The 14,507-nt window shown below is 39.9% G+C and overlaps 1 protein-coding gene across 12 annotated transcripts in view; it reads left to right on the top strand.

The window, feature by feature from the left end:
* Positions 1–14,278, top strand: part of LOC308597728 (zinc-regulated GTPase metalloprotein activator 1A-like) — a 41,810-nt gene extending 27,532 nt beyond the window's left edge. For 10 of the 12 annotated variants that reach the window (XM_081213771.1, XM_081213768.1, XM_081213774.1 and 7 more), the window contains 5 exons: positions 1,289–1,340; positions 11,107–11,175; positions 11,416–11,481; positions 12,687–12,816; positions 14,054–14,278. In XM_081213771.1, the coding sequence (XP_081069897.1) occupies positions 1,289–1,340; positions 11,107–11,175; positions 11,416–11,481; positions 12,687–12,816; positions 14,054–14,127 (391 nt within the window). In that variant the 3' untranslated portion in view covers positions 14,128–14,278. Of the gene's footprint in view, positions 1–1,288; positions 1,341–11,106; positions 11,176–11,415; positions 11,482–12,686; positions 12,817–14,053 lie in introns of those variants that run through there. The other 2 variants (XR_014013124.1, XR_014013123.1) reach the window with 2 other exon arrangements.
* The last annotated feature ends 229 nt before the right edge of the window (positions 14,279–14,507 follow it).

The raw sequence follows: 14,507 nt of genomic DNA on the forward strand, positions 1-14,507 counted from the left end.
GAAGTTAAGTTGAGAGTGGAAAACAACTCCATGTCTTGAACATTCATATTGGTGTAAAATCAGGTTTCTGTGTTCAAGTTCCAGTCTTGATAGAGGTAATTTTGTTTGGTTACTGAATCTGATAAGCACTTAATGAACTCAGACTTATCCCCATCTTGATGTACCTTCAAAACATCACTAACTTCAGTTTCTTTGCTGGTAGGCCTTATCTGCAGGACTACAGTCAGAATTCCTGTCTCCACTAACCCAAGTAGGGCTAGACGATATCTGGTTTTCAACATTGTGATATATCACCAGCTAAACATCGCAATATACCAATATATCATTATATCTAAAATAAGGATGGTTTTCCCCACATTATGATTTTTGCTTAGCACACACATATATACCATGATTCACAATATATTGCCAGGTCAAAAATTATGAAATCAGTATCATGATAGGGACTTCAAACCAGTTTTGAATGATATATTGCCCAGACCTACCAACCAGTGTACTAATTATAGCATTCAAATCCCAAACTTCCTTTTCCAATGCATCAGTTCTGCTAAAGATTCCTTCTGCTGTTTGTTTAGACAGGATCGCATAAAAGTTCCCACAGTGAGGGAGTTTCAGGCTCTGTTGTGGTCGATTCTATTATGCCAAGATTGAGATTATGCCTAGTTTTTGTTATGGAGGAAGCTGAGGTTGCCTGGGAGCATATATATCTGCTCCTTACAAGTCTGTATCAAGTGACCAGTGAGCTAAGCTTTCATTAGAGGAATTAACCTTAACTGCTGAGCCAACAGACTTTTCAACTATTCAAGATTAAAACAAAACCATGGAGCTCAAAGACAAGCAGTCTTATTTGTCACCATCTTCACCTGTAAGCCATTAGGACTAGGGGGTGGAGGTGTGAATTCCATTTAATTATTGAGGTCACAGGCTCAAATTAGTCAGATGCACAATCACTTTAACATGCAGTAGCCTGAAAAGCAAAGGTGGAAATTGCATTTAACCTTCAGCTGGGGATATGCTGCTGTATTCCCTGCAATGAAAGATTGACCTGGGTGGAAGAATCTATGTCACTACAGCAGAGTTTCCATTGCTCCAGGATAATGGAACATCTGTACACAGCCAAAATGTTTGTCTTTGGTGGTATCTTGACTCTACACTTGCCAATTTACCTCTGACTGCTCATCATAATATCTTGCAAATGCTTTTTAAATGAATTTTATATTCACAATATTAGATACTTTGTATTTATTTCTGCTTAACATAACGCTGACAGTGCTCTACTTATTTTAAGTTTGCAGCAGAAGCTGCAGCTTGAGGAAGTACCTAAACCACACCTTGATAAGGTAATTATTTTATCTTATATCCATCTATCAGCTCTACATTAAGCATGATTTGCTAGGCAAGTGTTTGTAACTATTTACACATTATTTATGTATCTATTTCATTTATAAAATGTACATAACAATGCATTTGAATCTTTTCTTTTTCACCCCTCATAACTTGATCAGTCATCTTGGGATACAGGGAAACGTGCTAAAGTCAGTCTAATGAATGGTAAAAAGGGAGGAAGCACATAAGAGCTTGAAAACTTAGTAGTTCTGTGCACATGTACAGGTATATTTTTACAGCATATTGCTTATTTTTAACCTGCAACATTTTAAAGACATTAACTGCTAATGTATTTACATTTTTTTGTGGTTTTTTCAGTCTTAAGGCTGGATACATAGAAGAGCAAGCAAAACTCCATTTGCACAGTCCTTCTCCACACCCAATTGCAGCCCTCTGTGTGTATCAAGCTCTCCTGAGGATTGAGTGACCTTCTTTGCCTTAGAACCAAATGGGATTTTTTTACATTAGGAGAGTTGAAAGGAAATAATAATAATAATAATAATAATAATAATAATGGTAAAAGGTAAACGGACCCCTAACCATTAAGTCCAGTCGTGACCGACTCTGTGGTTGCGGTGCTCATCTCACTTTATTGGCCGAGGGAGCCGGCGTACAGCTTCCGGGTCATGTGGCCAGCATAACTAAGCCGCTTCTGTCGAACCAGAGCAGCGCACGGAAACACCGTTTACCGTCCTGCCGGAGCGGTACCTATTTATCTACTTGCACTTTTGACTTCCGGTCGGTGCCAGCGCTTAATGGCGGTCCTAGCTCCGAGCTCCGGAGAAGGACTGCTTCGCAAGTTCGGGTCTTACCCGCTACGGCAAGCGGGGGACCCCTAAAATCCCAGGCGCAGAAGCCTGAGAACAAGGAGACTCGGTGGGCACCTTTGCGCCCCCCGGTACCGTGAAAGAGCCTTTTTAAAGGCTACGGATCGACATCGGGAGTGAGCGCGGTGCTGAGAGTCGCTACCCAGCCTGCGAAGTGAAGCCGCGTCGCCATAAGCGGAGAGCGCCGATTCCTTCCTGAAAAGAAATTCGGACTGATTCCCCGTGAGTAAGAACTGAAAAATAACTGGGACTCTTTTATTTTTAAAAATTGGGCTAAAAACGGGGGAGATTTAAACAAAGGAAGTCTGCCTCCCCCCGACTGCATGAAAGCGAAAGCAACGGAACTTTAACCTGCATCCGTTTAAATCTGTCCTTTGATCAGCTAAACCGGACATTTAAACCTTTGATCTCCCCTCTAGCAAGCAGGGCAGAGGGGAAGCGAATCTGACCATTAACTGCATGACTTATTTGGAGGAAAAAAAACATCTGCTGTCTCATCTGTTTGATTTTACGAAACGGTCTGCCTTCTTAGTACACTGAACTGACTTTTCCCTGTGAAGTGATACTTTGATACAAAGTTTTTACACTGCCTGACTATTGTATATCACAAGAAGAAACAGTATAAATTGGGCAACTGTGGCAATTTGATTTAGTAACATTGGCTTGGACTGTGTTAATTTTCCCCTTTTTCTCACTTTTTGGACTGTCTCCTTTGTTTTGGTACTTGGAAATTTTGTTCTATGGCCATTTTGATTTGCTCCCTCTAGAGGATAAAGTAAAGTTCGGCACGGCTTAAGACAGTGGAATTTTCCAAGGGAGAACAAATCCCGTGGGAATTGACCTTGACATGAGTGGCCCACAAGAAGAGATAGTGACAAGAGCCAAGATCAAGCAACAACAGCAACAACAACAGCTGCAGCTGCAACAAGCAAAGAAAAGAGGTTCAATTTCAGGCGCAACAGCCGGATCAGTAGGAACAACAGGTCAAGACAAAGGAGCAGCCGTCTCTATGGAAGCTGTGACAGAGGCCTTGCTTAAAATAAACCAAACCCTGGAGTCTTTGACAAAACAGACTTCAGAGAACACACAAAAATTAACAGAAATATCAGCAAGATTGAATCAGAATACAGAATCTATAAATAGATTGGTACAGGAGAACGCCACCACGCGCCAAATTGCCGAGGAGGCCAAAGCCACTGCCGGAGAGACACAGGAGAAGCTAGAACCCCTTGCCAAGAAGGTCTATGAGCATGATGCAACATTGGCCTTGTGGGACTTACAGAGGAAAGAGAGAAATTTAAAATTAAGACTGATTCCGGAGAACGAAAGAGACAGCCTTGTGGAATACTTGACACGGGAGTTTGTGAATTGTTGGGACCTTGAGGAAGACGAATTTAAAATTACGACTGCCTTCAGATTGGGTAAAAAGCAAGATAGAAAGACACCGAGAGACTGTTTGATTACACTCAGATCCAAGGAGGAAAGAGACAAAATATTAGGATTACACTTCGAAAAGGCCCTGCAAATTGGAAACTCAGCTGTACAGATCTTTAAAGACATCCCAAAATACATTCTGGACTTAAGAAACTTTTACAAGGACCTGGTTCTCTTGCTAAAGAAGAACTCTATTCGTTTTAGGTGGGAGTTCCCACAAGGACTGTCATTTGACTACAAGGCAAAGAAAGTGAAAATAAAGACAATTCAAGACAAAGACAAATTTTTGGCAAGATACCAGGAGGATTTACAGAAGGGGACTGTGGACGTACTTGCAGAACAGAGGAGAGCATTGGACATCTTGAATCTCTTGCCTGGACAAAAATCATTACCATCAGAAGAAGAGCAACAACTTGGAGCTGTTGGAGGAGTCTTAAGAAAATAACAAGATGGCTCTGCAATTCCTTAGTTGGAATTGTAATGGGCTCAATGGGCCTTTGAAGAGAAGACAAGTATTTCATATATTGAATAAAGAACAATTGGACTTGATATGCTTACAAGAAACTCACATAACCAGAGCCCATAGGAGATTACTTTCAAATAAAAGGCTAGGACAAGAATTTATCTCATCAGATAAAGTTAAGAAGAGAGGAGTTGTAATATATGTGAAGGAGAAATGGGCTCCAAAAATGATATTTAAAGATGAACAAGGGAGATATCTGGCTGTGGAGATACAAGTACATGGAGAAAAATTCTTAGTTGTTGGAATTTATGCACCAAATGAAGGCAAATCTGACTTCTTTAAGAGACTTCATGAAACCTTGACGGACTATTTGGATTACAATATGATAATCATGGGAGACATGAATGGCGTGGTCTCCACTAATATGGACAAGGCACAAAGATTAACAGTCACTAAAGAAGGGAGACTCCCTAAGACTTTTTTCGAAATGACAGAAAATATGGACTTGATAGACATTTGGAGAACAAGGAACCCTCTGGAGAGAGAGGGAACCTTTTTCTCCCAAGCAATGATGACCTGGACCAGAATTGATCAAATTTGGGTTACTAGTGGACTGGCTCCAAAGATTAAGAAAGTGGAAATCTGCCCAAAAACTTGCTCCGACCATAACGCCGTGAAGATGGAGATGAAACCCACAATAACTGGTCAATTTAGATGGAGAATGAATGACACCCTCTTTCGAGATAAGGAGATTCTCACGAAGGCCCAAAAGACCCTAAAAGACTATTTTGAAATAAACTTGAGGACCGACGTCGAGAAAAGAGTGATCTGGGATGCAAGTAAAGCGGTTATGAGAGGACTTTTGATTCAACAAAACTCAATAAAGAGGAAAAAACAAAATGAGAAAAAAGAGAAGATCTTGGAAATGATAAAAGAAGGAGAGAGGAAATTAAGAATAAAACCAAAGTCTCAGGACATTTTAAGAGAGATCAAGTTATATCAAACCCAATATATGGAATTGATGAACCAAGAGATTGAATGGAAGATAAAGCAAATGAAGCAAAAAACTTTTGAATCAGCAAATAAATGTGGTAAACTTTTGGCTTGGCAATTGAAGAAAAGGCAGAAACTAAATACAGTTACAAGCCTAGAGGTGGATGGAAAGAACATATCTAAACCCAATGAAATTAGAAATTGCTTTTTAAGTTATTTCAAAAAACTCTATACTCAAGGCCCGCAAAATGAAGAAGATATAGACAAATTCCTTGGAAGATATGGATTACAAAACATCTCTCAGCAAAGTAAGATGGACTTGAACCAGAGAATCTCAGAACAAGAGATAGAGGCTGCCATTCAGAATATGCAACTGGGCAAATCTCCGGGACCAGATGGATTGACTTCTAGATACTACAAATCGCTGAAGGAATGGTTGATTCAACCATTAAGAGAAGTTTGCAATGAGATCCTTGAGGGAAAAAGGGCACCTGAATCGTGGAAAGAGGCTTACATTTCACTCATACCAAAGTCAGAGACTGAAAAGACCCAACTCAAGAACTACCGCCCAATATCACTGCTCAATGTGGATTACAAAATTTTTGCAGACATTTTGGCAAAAAGACTTAAAAGAGTTTTGATGGAGATGATCCATAAGGACCAAGCAGGCTTTCTCCCTAAAAGACACCTGGCGGACAATGTAAGGAATGTTATAGACATTCTGGAAAAGCTAGAGGTGAATATAAACACTAAAGCAGTATTGATATTTGTAGACGCGGAGAAAGCCTTTGACAATATTTCTTGGAGTTTTATGAAGAAGAATCTGCATAGGATGGGGGTAGGTTCGGGTTTTGAGAATGGTATGGCTGCAATATACTCTGAACAAAAGGCCAAACTGATTGTAAATAATGTGGTGACTGAGGAGCTTAAGATAGAAAAAGGAACACGACAGGGGTGCCCGATCTCCCCATTACTTTTTATTACAGTTCTGGAGGTCTTGCTGAATATGATAAGAAATGACCAGCAGGTTAAAGGTGTGCAGGTCGGAGCTAAACATTACAAATTAAGAGCGTTCGCGGATGACTTAGTATTGACTTTGCAAGAGCCAAACACTAGTACGAAAAAGGTATTAGAAATAATACAACAGTTTGGCCAGGTAGCTGGATTTAAGTTGAACAAGCTAAAAACCAAAGTTTTAGGGAAAAACCTAACAGATATGGAAAAGGAGAAATTTCAAGAGGAAACAGGTTTGACTGTGGTCAAAAAGGTCAAATATCTAGGGGTTTATCTAACATCCAAGAATCAGAATTTGTATAAGGATAACTATGAGAAATGTTGGTCAGAAATCAAAAAAGACTTAGAAATATGGTCAAATTTGAAACTGTCAATGTTAGGCCGAATTGCAGTAATTAAAATGAATGTATTGCCTAGAATGCTATTTTTGTTTCAGACCTTGCAGATTATTGACAAGATGGAATGTTTTAAGAGGTGGCATAAAGATATTTCGAAATTTGTCTGGCAGGGCAAAAAGCCCCGAATTAAATTTAAAATACTGACAGATGCTAAAGAAAGAGGGGGTTTTGCCCTGCCGGACCTAAAATTGTACTATGAGGCAGCAGCTTTTTGCTGGCTCAAAGAATGGATGCTCCTCGAGAATACAGACATTTTGGATCTGGAAGGTTTCAACAATGCTTTTGGTTGGCATGCATATCTTTGGTATGATAAAGTTAACAGTGTCTTCAAAAATCACATTGTTAGAAAAGCATTGTTTAATGTTTGGATAAGATATAAAGATCTATTGGAAAATAAAACCCCTAGATGGGTGTCACCAGTGGAGGCTAATGCTGTGAAAAAACTCAATATGGAGGTCGGATGGCCGAAGTATTGGGAAATCTTAGAACAGGATGGAGATAAGTTTAAATTACAAAGCCAGGAAAAATTGAAACATAAAGTGGAAAATTGGTTTCAATACCGTCAAATAATGGAATTTTTTAAACAGGACAGGAAAGTCGGCTTCCAGGTGGAAAAATCAAAATTAGAAACTGAATTGCTAGAACCTACCACTAAGAATTTATCTAGAATGTATAACTTGTTGCTGAAGTGGAATACAGAGGAGGAAACAGTCAAATCAGCCATGATTAAGTGGGCACAGGATGTTGGTCATAACATTATGTCAGACGACTGGGAATGGTTATGGAACACCGGTATCAAATTTACGGCATGTAATGCCTTAAAGGAAAACATTATGAAAATGGTATACAGGTGGTACATGACCCCAGTCAAGCTGGCAAAAATTTATCATTTGCCCGATAACAAATGTTGGAAATGCAAAGAGACTGAAGGTACCTTCTATCACCTTTGGTGGACATGCCCGAAGATTAAGGCTTTCTGGGAAATGATTTATAATGAAATGAAAAAGGTACTTAAATGTACTTTTCCTAAAAAACCAGAGGCCTTTCTCTTGGGCATTGTCGGCCAATTGGTGTCAAAGAAGGACAGGGCTTTTTTCATGTACGCTACAACAGCAGCAAGAATACTCATCGCAAAGTATTGGAAGACACAAGATTTACCCACTCTGGAAGAATGGCAGATGAAAGTGATGGACTATATGACATTGGCAGAGATGACAGGCAGAATCCGTGATCAAGGAAAAGAGACAACGGAAGAAGAATGGAGAAAATTTAAAAGATATCTTAAGGACTATTATAAACTTAATGAATGTTAGAATGTTTTGGTTCTTAGGAACAAAGGGATACAGTGACATAAGGTTAGAATATAGAGATGACTAAGATGATTAAGGTTGGAAAGTAACAATTGGGAGTTGCTATAAAATTATGGACATTGGGATGCAGAAAGGGGGGGTATGGGGAAGTCTTAGAAAAGAGGTTTATGAAAATATGTTATGAAATTATACGTGTATGTTTGTTCTCTTAAGTGTTTGTTTGTTTTTTAAAAATTTCGTAAAACCAATAAAAATTTTATAAAAAAAAAAATATTTATCTACTTGCACTTTGAGGTGCTTTTGAACTGCTAGGTTGGCAGGAGCAGGTGGCCAGCATGACTAAGCTGCTTCTGGCAAACCAGAGCAGCACACGGAAACACCGTTTACCTTCCTGCCGGAGCTATTTATCTACTTGCATTTTGAGGTGCTTTCGAACTGCTAGGTTGGCAGGAGCAGGGACCGAGCAACGGGAGCTCACCCCGTCGCAGGGATTCGAACCGCTGACCTTCTGATCGGGAAGTCCTAGGCTCTGTGGCTTAACCCACAGTGCCACCCACGTCCCTAATAATAATACAGTAATAATACAATAACAATAAAAATTTATATATCCCGCCCATCTGGCTGGGTTTCCCCAGCCACTCTGGGCGGCTCCCAACAGAATTAAAAGCACAATAAAATATTAAAAGCTACCCTGAACAGGGCTGCCTTCAGATGTCTTCTTAAAGTAAGGTAGTTCTTTATTTCCTTGACATCTGATGGGAGGGCGTTCCACAGGGTGGGCACCACTACCGAGAAGGTCCTCTGCCTCCTTCCCTGTAACTTGGCTTCTCGCAGTGAGACAACTGCCAGAAGGCCCTTGGCACTGGACCTCAGTGTCCGGGCTGGATGATGGGGGTAGAGACACTTCATCAGGTATACCATTTATTTCAAAGGCACAATTTTATGTGGACCAAATGGAAACTAATTTATGAAAAATCTCCAATTTTAATAAGGCTGTATAATAATATATTGTACTAGCAAATAAGTGATCAGAATTGGATTCACAATAAACATCATCATGGCATGTGGATTTGCATTAGTACTGCAATGTTCCTCAATGTTGCCATACTGAAGTAAACACCATTGCTTGGTGCTGTATTGCATAAAGCTGTCGTGTGGTTCAGAAATGTGTGAAACGCCACTTGAAATATTTTTCAGATAACTACCTCAGTATAAACTACAAATTCAATATATGATAGGAAAGTATTGGCAGGGGATTTCAGCTGATACAAAGCACTAGGAGGATGGGGCATGTACTGATACTAACTATGCTTATGTTTAGTTACGAACTTTCAGACTTAAAGCATTCCAGGGTATTACAAAAGCGCACATGCACACACACGTTCTATATATTTTATGGCTTTATTTCATATTGTTTTTGTTTGTTTGTTTAAAATCATATTTATTAAAATTTTCCAATAATAACAGAGTAAGAAAGATAGAAAAGATAGAGAAAGAAAGAAAAAGAGAGAGAAGCTTAAATCCTTACTTTCATAACCTTCTTTCTGGGACTCCCTCCTTCCCCTCCCGACTGTATTCCCCTTTCCTTAAGTTGGTTCCACAAGCTCTCATTCCCAATTTAAAACCAATATGTTTAACCCATTAGCCAAAGTTTATACAATCTTACCATCACTCCTCATCTTTAACAGAAAGAATAAAAAGATTTTTCCCCCAAGATCTGTCCCAATTTCCTTCCACGAGCTCCCCCTTTTTTTTAAAACATGTTAAATTAAAATACCAAAGTTATATGAACAAATAGAAGACAAAAGATATAAGAAATCAAAAAGTTGGTTACATAGCCTTTGGATTCCAAAACTCCCCCTCCCTTCCCCGGTTTGAATTCCCCATGTCCATCAGTCTATATGTTATCAGTCTGGAGATCTCAAGTCCATAGCCAGATTTTTCCCCGTTTCGCCTTGCCGGTTTTCTTTTAATTTATTTTAATGATGTTTAACTTCAAAAATCTAGTCAAATAGAGGCCTTTAGTTTCCTTAGTCTTTGTTGCTCCTCCCATTGTTCTTTCCGTGTCATAATTAGTCCTTTGATCTTTTTATTCCTTACTTTCTCAGGTTTCTTATCTTGTTCAGCTGCTAAAACGTTCTTTTTCCGAATTCTGGTATCTCTACAGAGGTTTGTTATTCAGGAACAAAAACTTACGTCCAGTCCCTTCCTTTCTTCAATAGAAAATTCTATTGTCTCCTTTTAGTGTAAACACCTCTGTAGACAAAATACTGTTTCCGTTTTGCCGCTTTCCCAGAAAATAAGTCCTGTGCTCAGCCCAGAGTAATTTTCCACATACGACCACTTGTAATGTCCCGAAACCCCTCTAGGGGGATTGCAGTAACTTTGTATCCTCTAATCCAAAAGTCAAGTTGTTGTTTCTTTTCTTCCCGACAATTTATGTCCAAATAATGTCAATTTGTAACAGAGTTAGCCAACAAAATACTTGTAACAAAGTCCTCTTTATATTCTCAAGCTTTGACAGCTACTTTGACAGCTGTCAAAGTCTCCGTCTCTCTTCGCCAGGCTTTGCGAATCGCCCCGGTTCCCAGGGGGGGTTGCCTTTTCCCTCTCACCCTCCACTCTTCTCCTCCAGCACAATTCTTGTAATTTCGCATCGTGGAATTAATGATTTTTATCAGCGGTAAACTTCTGAATCGATCTTGGTTACCCAGTCCTTGTTTTAGAATGTTTACAGTCAGGGGGGGATTGACTTCCTTTTAAGATCGCCCCCGCTCGTGCCGAATCCGAAAAAAAATTCTTTTTTTCTCCTTTTGTGCCCGGTTTCCCAATTACTCACGGGTTGTTGTTGATAGTCCGAATTTCAAATGGAAGAAGCCAGCGCTCTCCGTCGAATGGCATGCGGCTGCGCTCGGCAGGGGAAGCGATAGACCCAAAGCACCACGCCACTCCCCGGCACCCGATCCGAAGCCTTTAAAAAGGCTCTTTCACGAGTCGGGAGGGCGCTAGCGGTGCCAGCCGGGTCCCCATGTCCACGGGCTCCGTGCCCGTGGTTTTTGAGGGTCCCCGCGTCACCGGCGCGGTAGGACCCTGCCCCTGCCGAGCAGACTCCCTCCGGAGCTCGGAGGGAGTCCGCCATTCGGCGATGGCGCCAACCCGGAAGTCCTATTTCATATTGTTTTTGTACACTGCCATGAATATGTATTAAAACTTTTTAATTAAGGTGCATTTTGCCCTTATTAAAGAGCTGATCACAGCAAGTTTTACATTTCTATTTTCAGAGTATTGTTACATTCACATTTGAAGTGCTAGGAAGCACAACTGAAGAAGAGCTAAATGTGTTTGTTCAAGTAAGTGCTATATACTTTGCTTTTGAAGCATAATCACTTGTGAATTTCTCTGTCATGGATGCTTTAGTTGAGATTCTTGCATTGCAGGCGGTTGGACTAGATGACTCGGATGTCCCTACCAACTCTACAAGTCTATGACTGTTATTCATCCACTAGGCAGAGAACAGAAAAGGGAACATGCACACTCCTGTGTATCGCATTATGAATGCCTCATTATTAAAAGCCCCTTTCTGTTTATAGGATCTTCTGTGGGAGAAGAATGTAAAAGACAAGAGAGGTAACCCCATGGAAGTAATAAGACTCAAGGTTCAGTATTCAGTCCTACCAAACTTGTTTTCAGAAGTATTGTTTATTTTATTTTATTTTATTTTGCTTGGGCACAAAAAGTGAATACATGCACAGCAAACATAAGCATAAATTACTGTAGTGTGTGTCAATTCAGATGTATCTGTTGAATCAGTAGTATTTGAATACTGAGATTTAGGTTTGTTCTGTTGGAGCCATCAGCATGGCACTTTCCTGCATCTGAATCTGTAAACCTTCTGGGAGAAATCTGTGATATATCACTCCTCCCTATACAGTGGTACCTCGGGTTAAGTACTTAATTTGTTCCCGAGGTCCGTACTTAACCTGAAACTGTTCTTAATCTGAAGCACCACTTTAGCTAATGGAGCCTCCTGCTGCTGCTGCTGCGCCGCCAGAGCACGATTTCTGTTCTCATCCTGAAGCAAAGTTCTTAACCTGAAGCACTATTTCTGGGTTAGCGGAGTCTGTAACCTGAAGCGTATGTAACCTGAAGCATATGTAACCCGAGGTACCACTGTATAAGCATTACCTCTAATCTAGGACAGTGGTGGTGTGGGAAGAAACCATGTTGTGGGCTCCTCCAAGGCAGCCCAGGACTTCTACTAATACCCAGTGTTGTAGAAGAGGGGCATGCCATGATCACTGAGCAGGCCTTCTTAACCTATAGCTCAGTCGGTAGAGCATGAGGCTCTTAATCTCAGGGTTGTGGGTTTGAGCCTCATTTTGGGCAAAAGATTCCTGCACTACAGAGGGTTGGGCTAGATAACCCTCGTGGTCCCTTCCAGTTCTATAATTCTATCATTCTATACTGTTGTCCAGTAGAAGATTTGTGCGTACTTGTTACCTCCTCCCATGCCCCAGTTTCCAAGGTCTGCTAAATCCACCATTCTTAATGTGAGGACAACATTTCCCCAGTTATATTGGAATTTTTAAAAAACCCAAAGTACAACAATAATGTTATATCATAATAGATCATATAATTTTATATAATCAAATAGTTATAGAATTATATTTTCACTTGCATCAGAAATACTTTCTGTATTTACTGTAATGAGCTTAACCTTTTCTCAATCTTTCAAAGTAATTAGAATGAACACCAGGCAATGTTATTTTTGTGTGTGTGTTGGTTACATAATATTACACCTCAAATTAAATCTATAGATACTTTCCTTTTCCAGTAACTTATTTATATTCTTTCTAACCAGGGACTTGTGTCTATCAAAAACAAACCTCATCAGGTGATAGTCCAAGGTGTTCATGAGCTGTACGATCTAGAAGAAACCACTGTAAGATGGAAGGAGGAGGCTGAACGAACAAATAGATTGGTTGTAATAGGTAAGAGCAGTATATACATTTCATAGGCCTATTGTACAAAATCACTGAAGAAAGCCAAATGATTATACAAAAACATAATGATAATTCATAAAATTGTTCTTGATACAGTACTGTGCAAGATCTACTAAAAACTGAGATAATGTCAAGTTTCTATCAAGCTATTATGGGCTTTTCGGTAGTGCTGTTTGTTTCTTCTTGGCATGTCTATTTTTCTCTCTGTGGCCCAAGCTACAGAAGAGTGTTTTAAAATGTGGGGCGTCTTCCAATGACATATAAAGCAGGCTGTGGGGAAGAGCTATTTAAAAGAGCAAAAAGAACACATGAACAGGGAATGACAAGTTCTCTACCTATTTGTAGTTTGCACACCGTTCTTTCCTTCAGTGTGGTTCTAAAACTAGAAATAAGCTTTAGTAGAAAAATGTACCTAGAGGGAAGTGAATAATGTGTTGGCGGGGATCATGGTTTAGCACTCCTCAGCTTATAAGTTATCTGGACAGTTTTTTATCTAAAGACTTGGACCTGTCGTTATCCACAAGTAAGTTTTTATCATGGACCTCAATCAGTAGCAATTGGTTCACAGCAGAGTAGCTTCACTGATTTTTTAGGCAGACTTCTTCCTTTTGAAGTATGGTAACTCCGGATGCCAGGGTTTCTCTCACCTGGGTGGAGGCAGTGCAAACAAGCTTGGGGTGAACATCTATCTTGCCCTGTCAGAGTGTTGAAGAAATACAACCTGTGCCGTTGATGATTGTGCCTGAGTCTGTAGCTGAGGCAGATCCAAGGAACACACTGGACAGAAAAATAACAAAGCATCATGCCGTAGCTACTTTTGCACCATTTGCTGTTCGTTTAACTACCTGCTTTCCTTCCCCCAATAGCTGCTCAACTACAAGCAGGGAGATTAGGTAACAAAATGAACTTTCCCAATATGAATGAAGGGTTAGGAAATATGAGAGGTTTCATCCCCCTATTTTATATGTTCAGCTATTTGCAATAATATCCTTGTATTGAGGTGGGAAAGAAAATTTTTGCAGCAGGTTAGACAAGATAATGGAGCTATGCTGCTCTCTTGCTGGGACACTTGCCCTGCATCCCTATATCTGTCGTTTGAGTGGAACCTGGCTGTACTAAGTGTACTAAGTGCTTGCTTTCTTTCAATAGTGTAGATTATTGCTTATTTAACAATGCAAAATATTGATTAAAAATGTTTTTCTTTTTTGTGTTGTCCTCTTTATAGGTAGAAACTTGGATAGAGATATCCTTAAAGATGCCTTTATAGCTACTGTGACTAAGAGAGGAGGAAATGGTTAATGTCATCTTCTGAAGAAAGTACCTTTCAACAATTCATTTCTATAATGAATGAGCCAGAGTCCTGGAGCTGTTTTCAGCTTTTGCACTGCTGTTAAAATTTGATTCTTCTACAGTTTAGCATATTTTATTTTATTAAATTTCATTAAATTAATTTCGTAAACTGGTTCTTCACAGACATTGGAATGTATACTTAAATAATAGAGTACAGTCGAACCTTGGTTGTTGCACTTAATCCATTCCGGGAGTCTGTTTGACTCCTGAAACGGTTCAGAAACCTGCACTCAGTCGGAAGCCGCGTTGGACGTTTGGCTTCTGAAAAATGTTTGCAAACCACAACACTCATTTATGGGTTTGCGGCATTCGGGAGCCAAAACATCCAA

This window comes from Podarcis bocagei (genome assembly GCF_964188305.1).
Source record: "Podarcis bocagei genome assembly, chromosome: 11".
Lineage (NCBI taxonomy): Eukaryota > Metazoa > Chordata > Lepidosauria > Squamata > Lacertidae > Podarcis > Podarcis bocagei.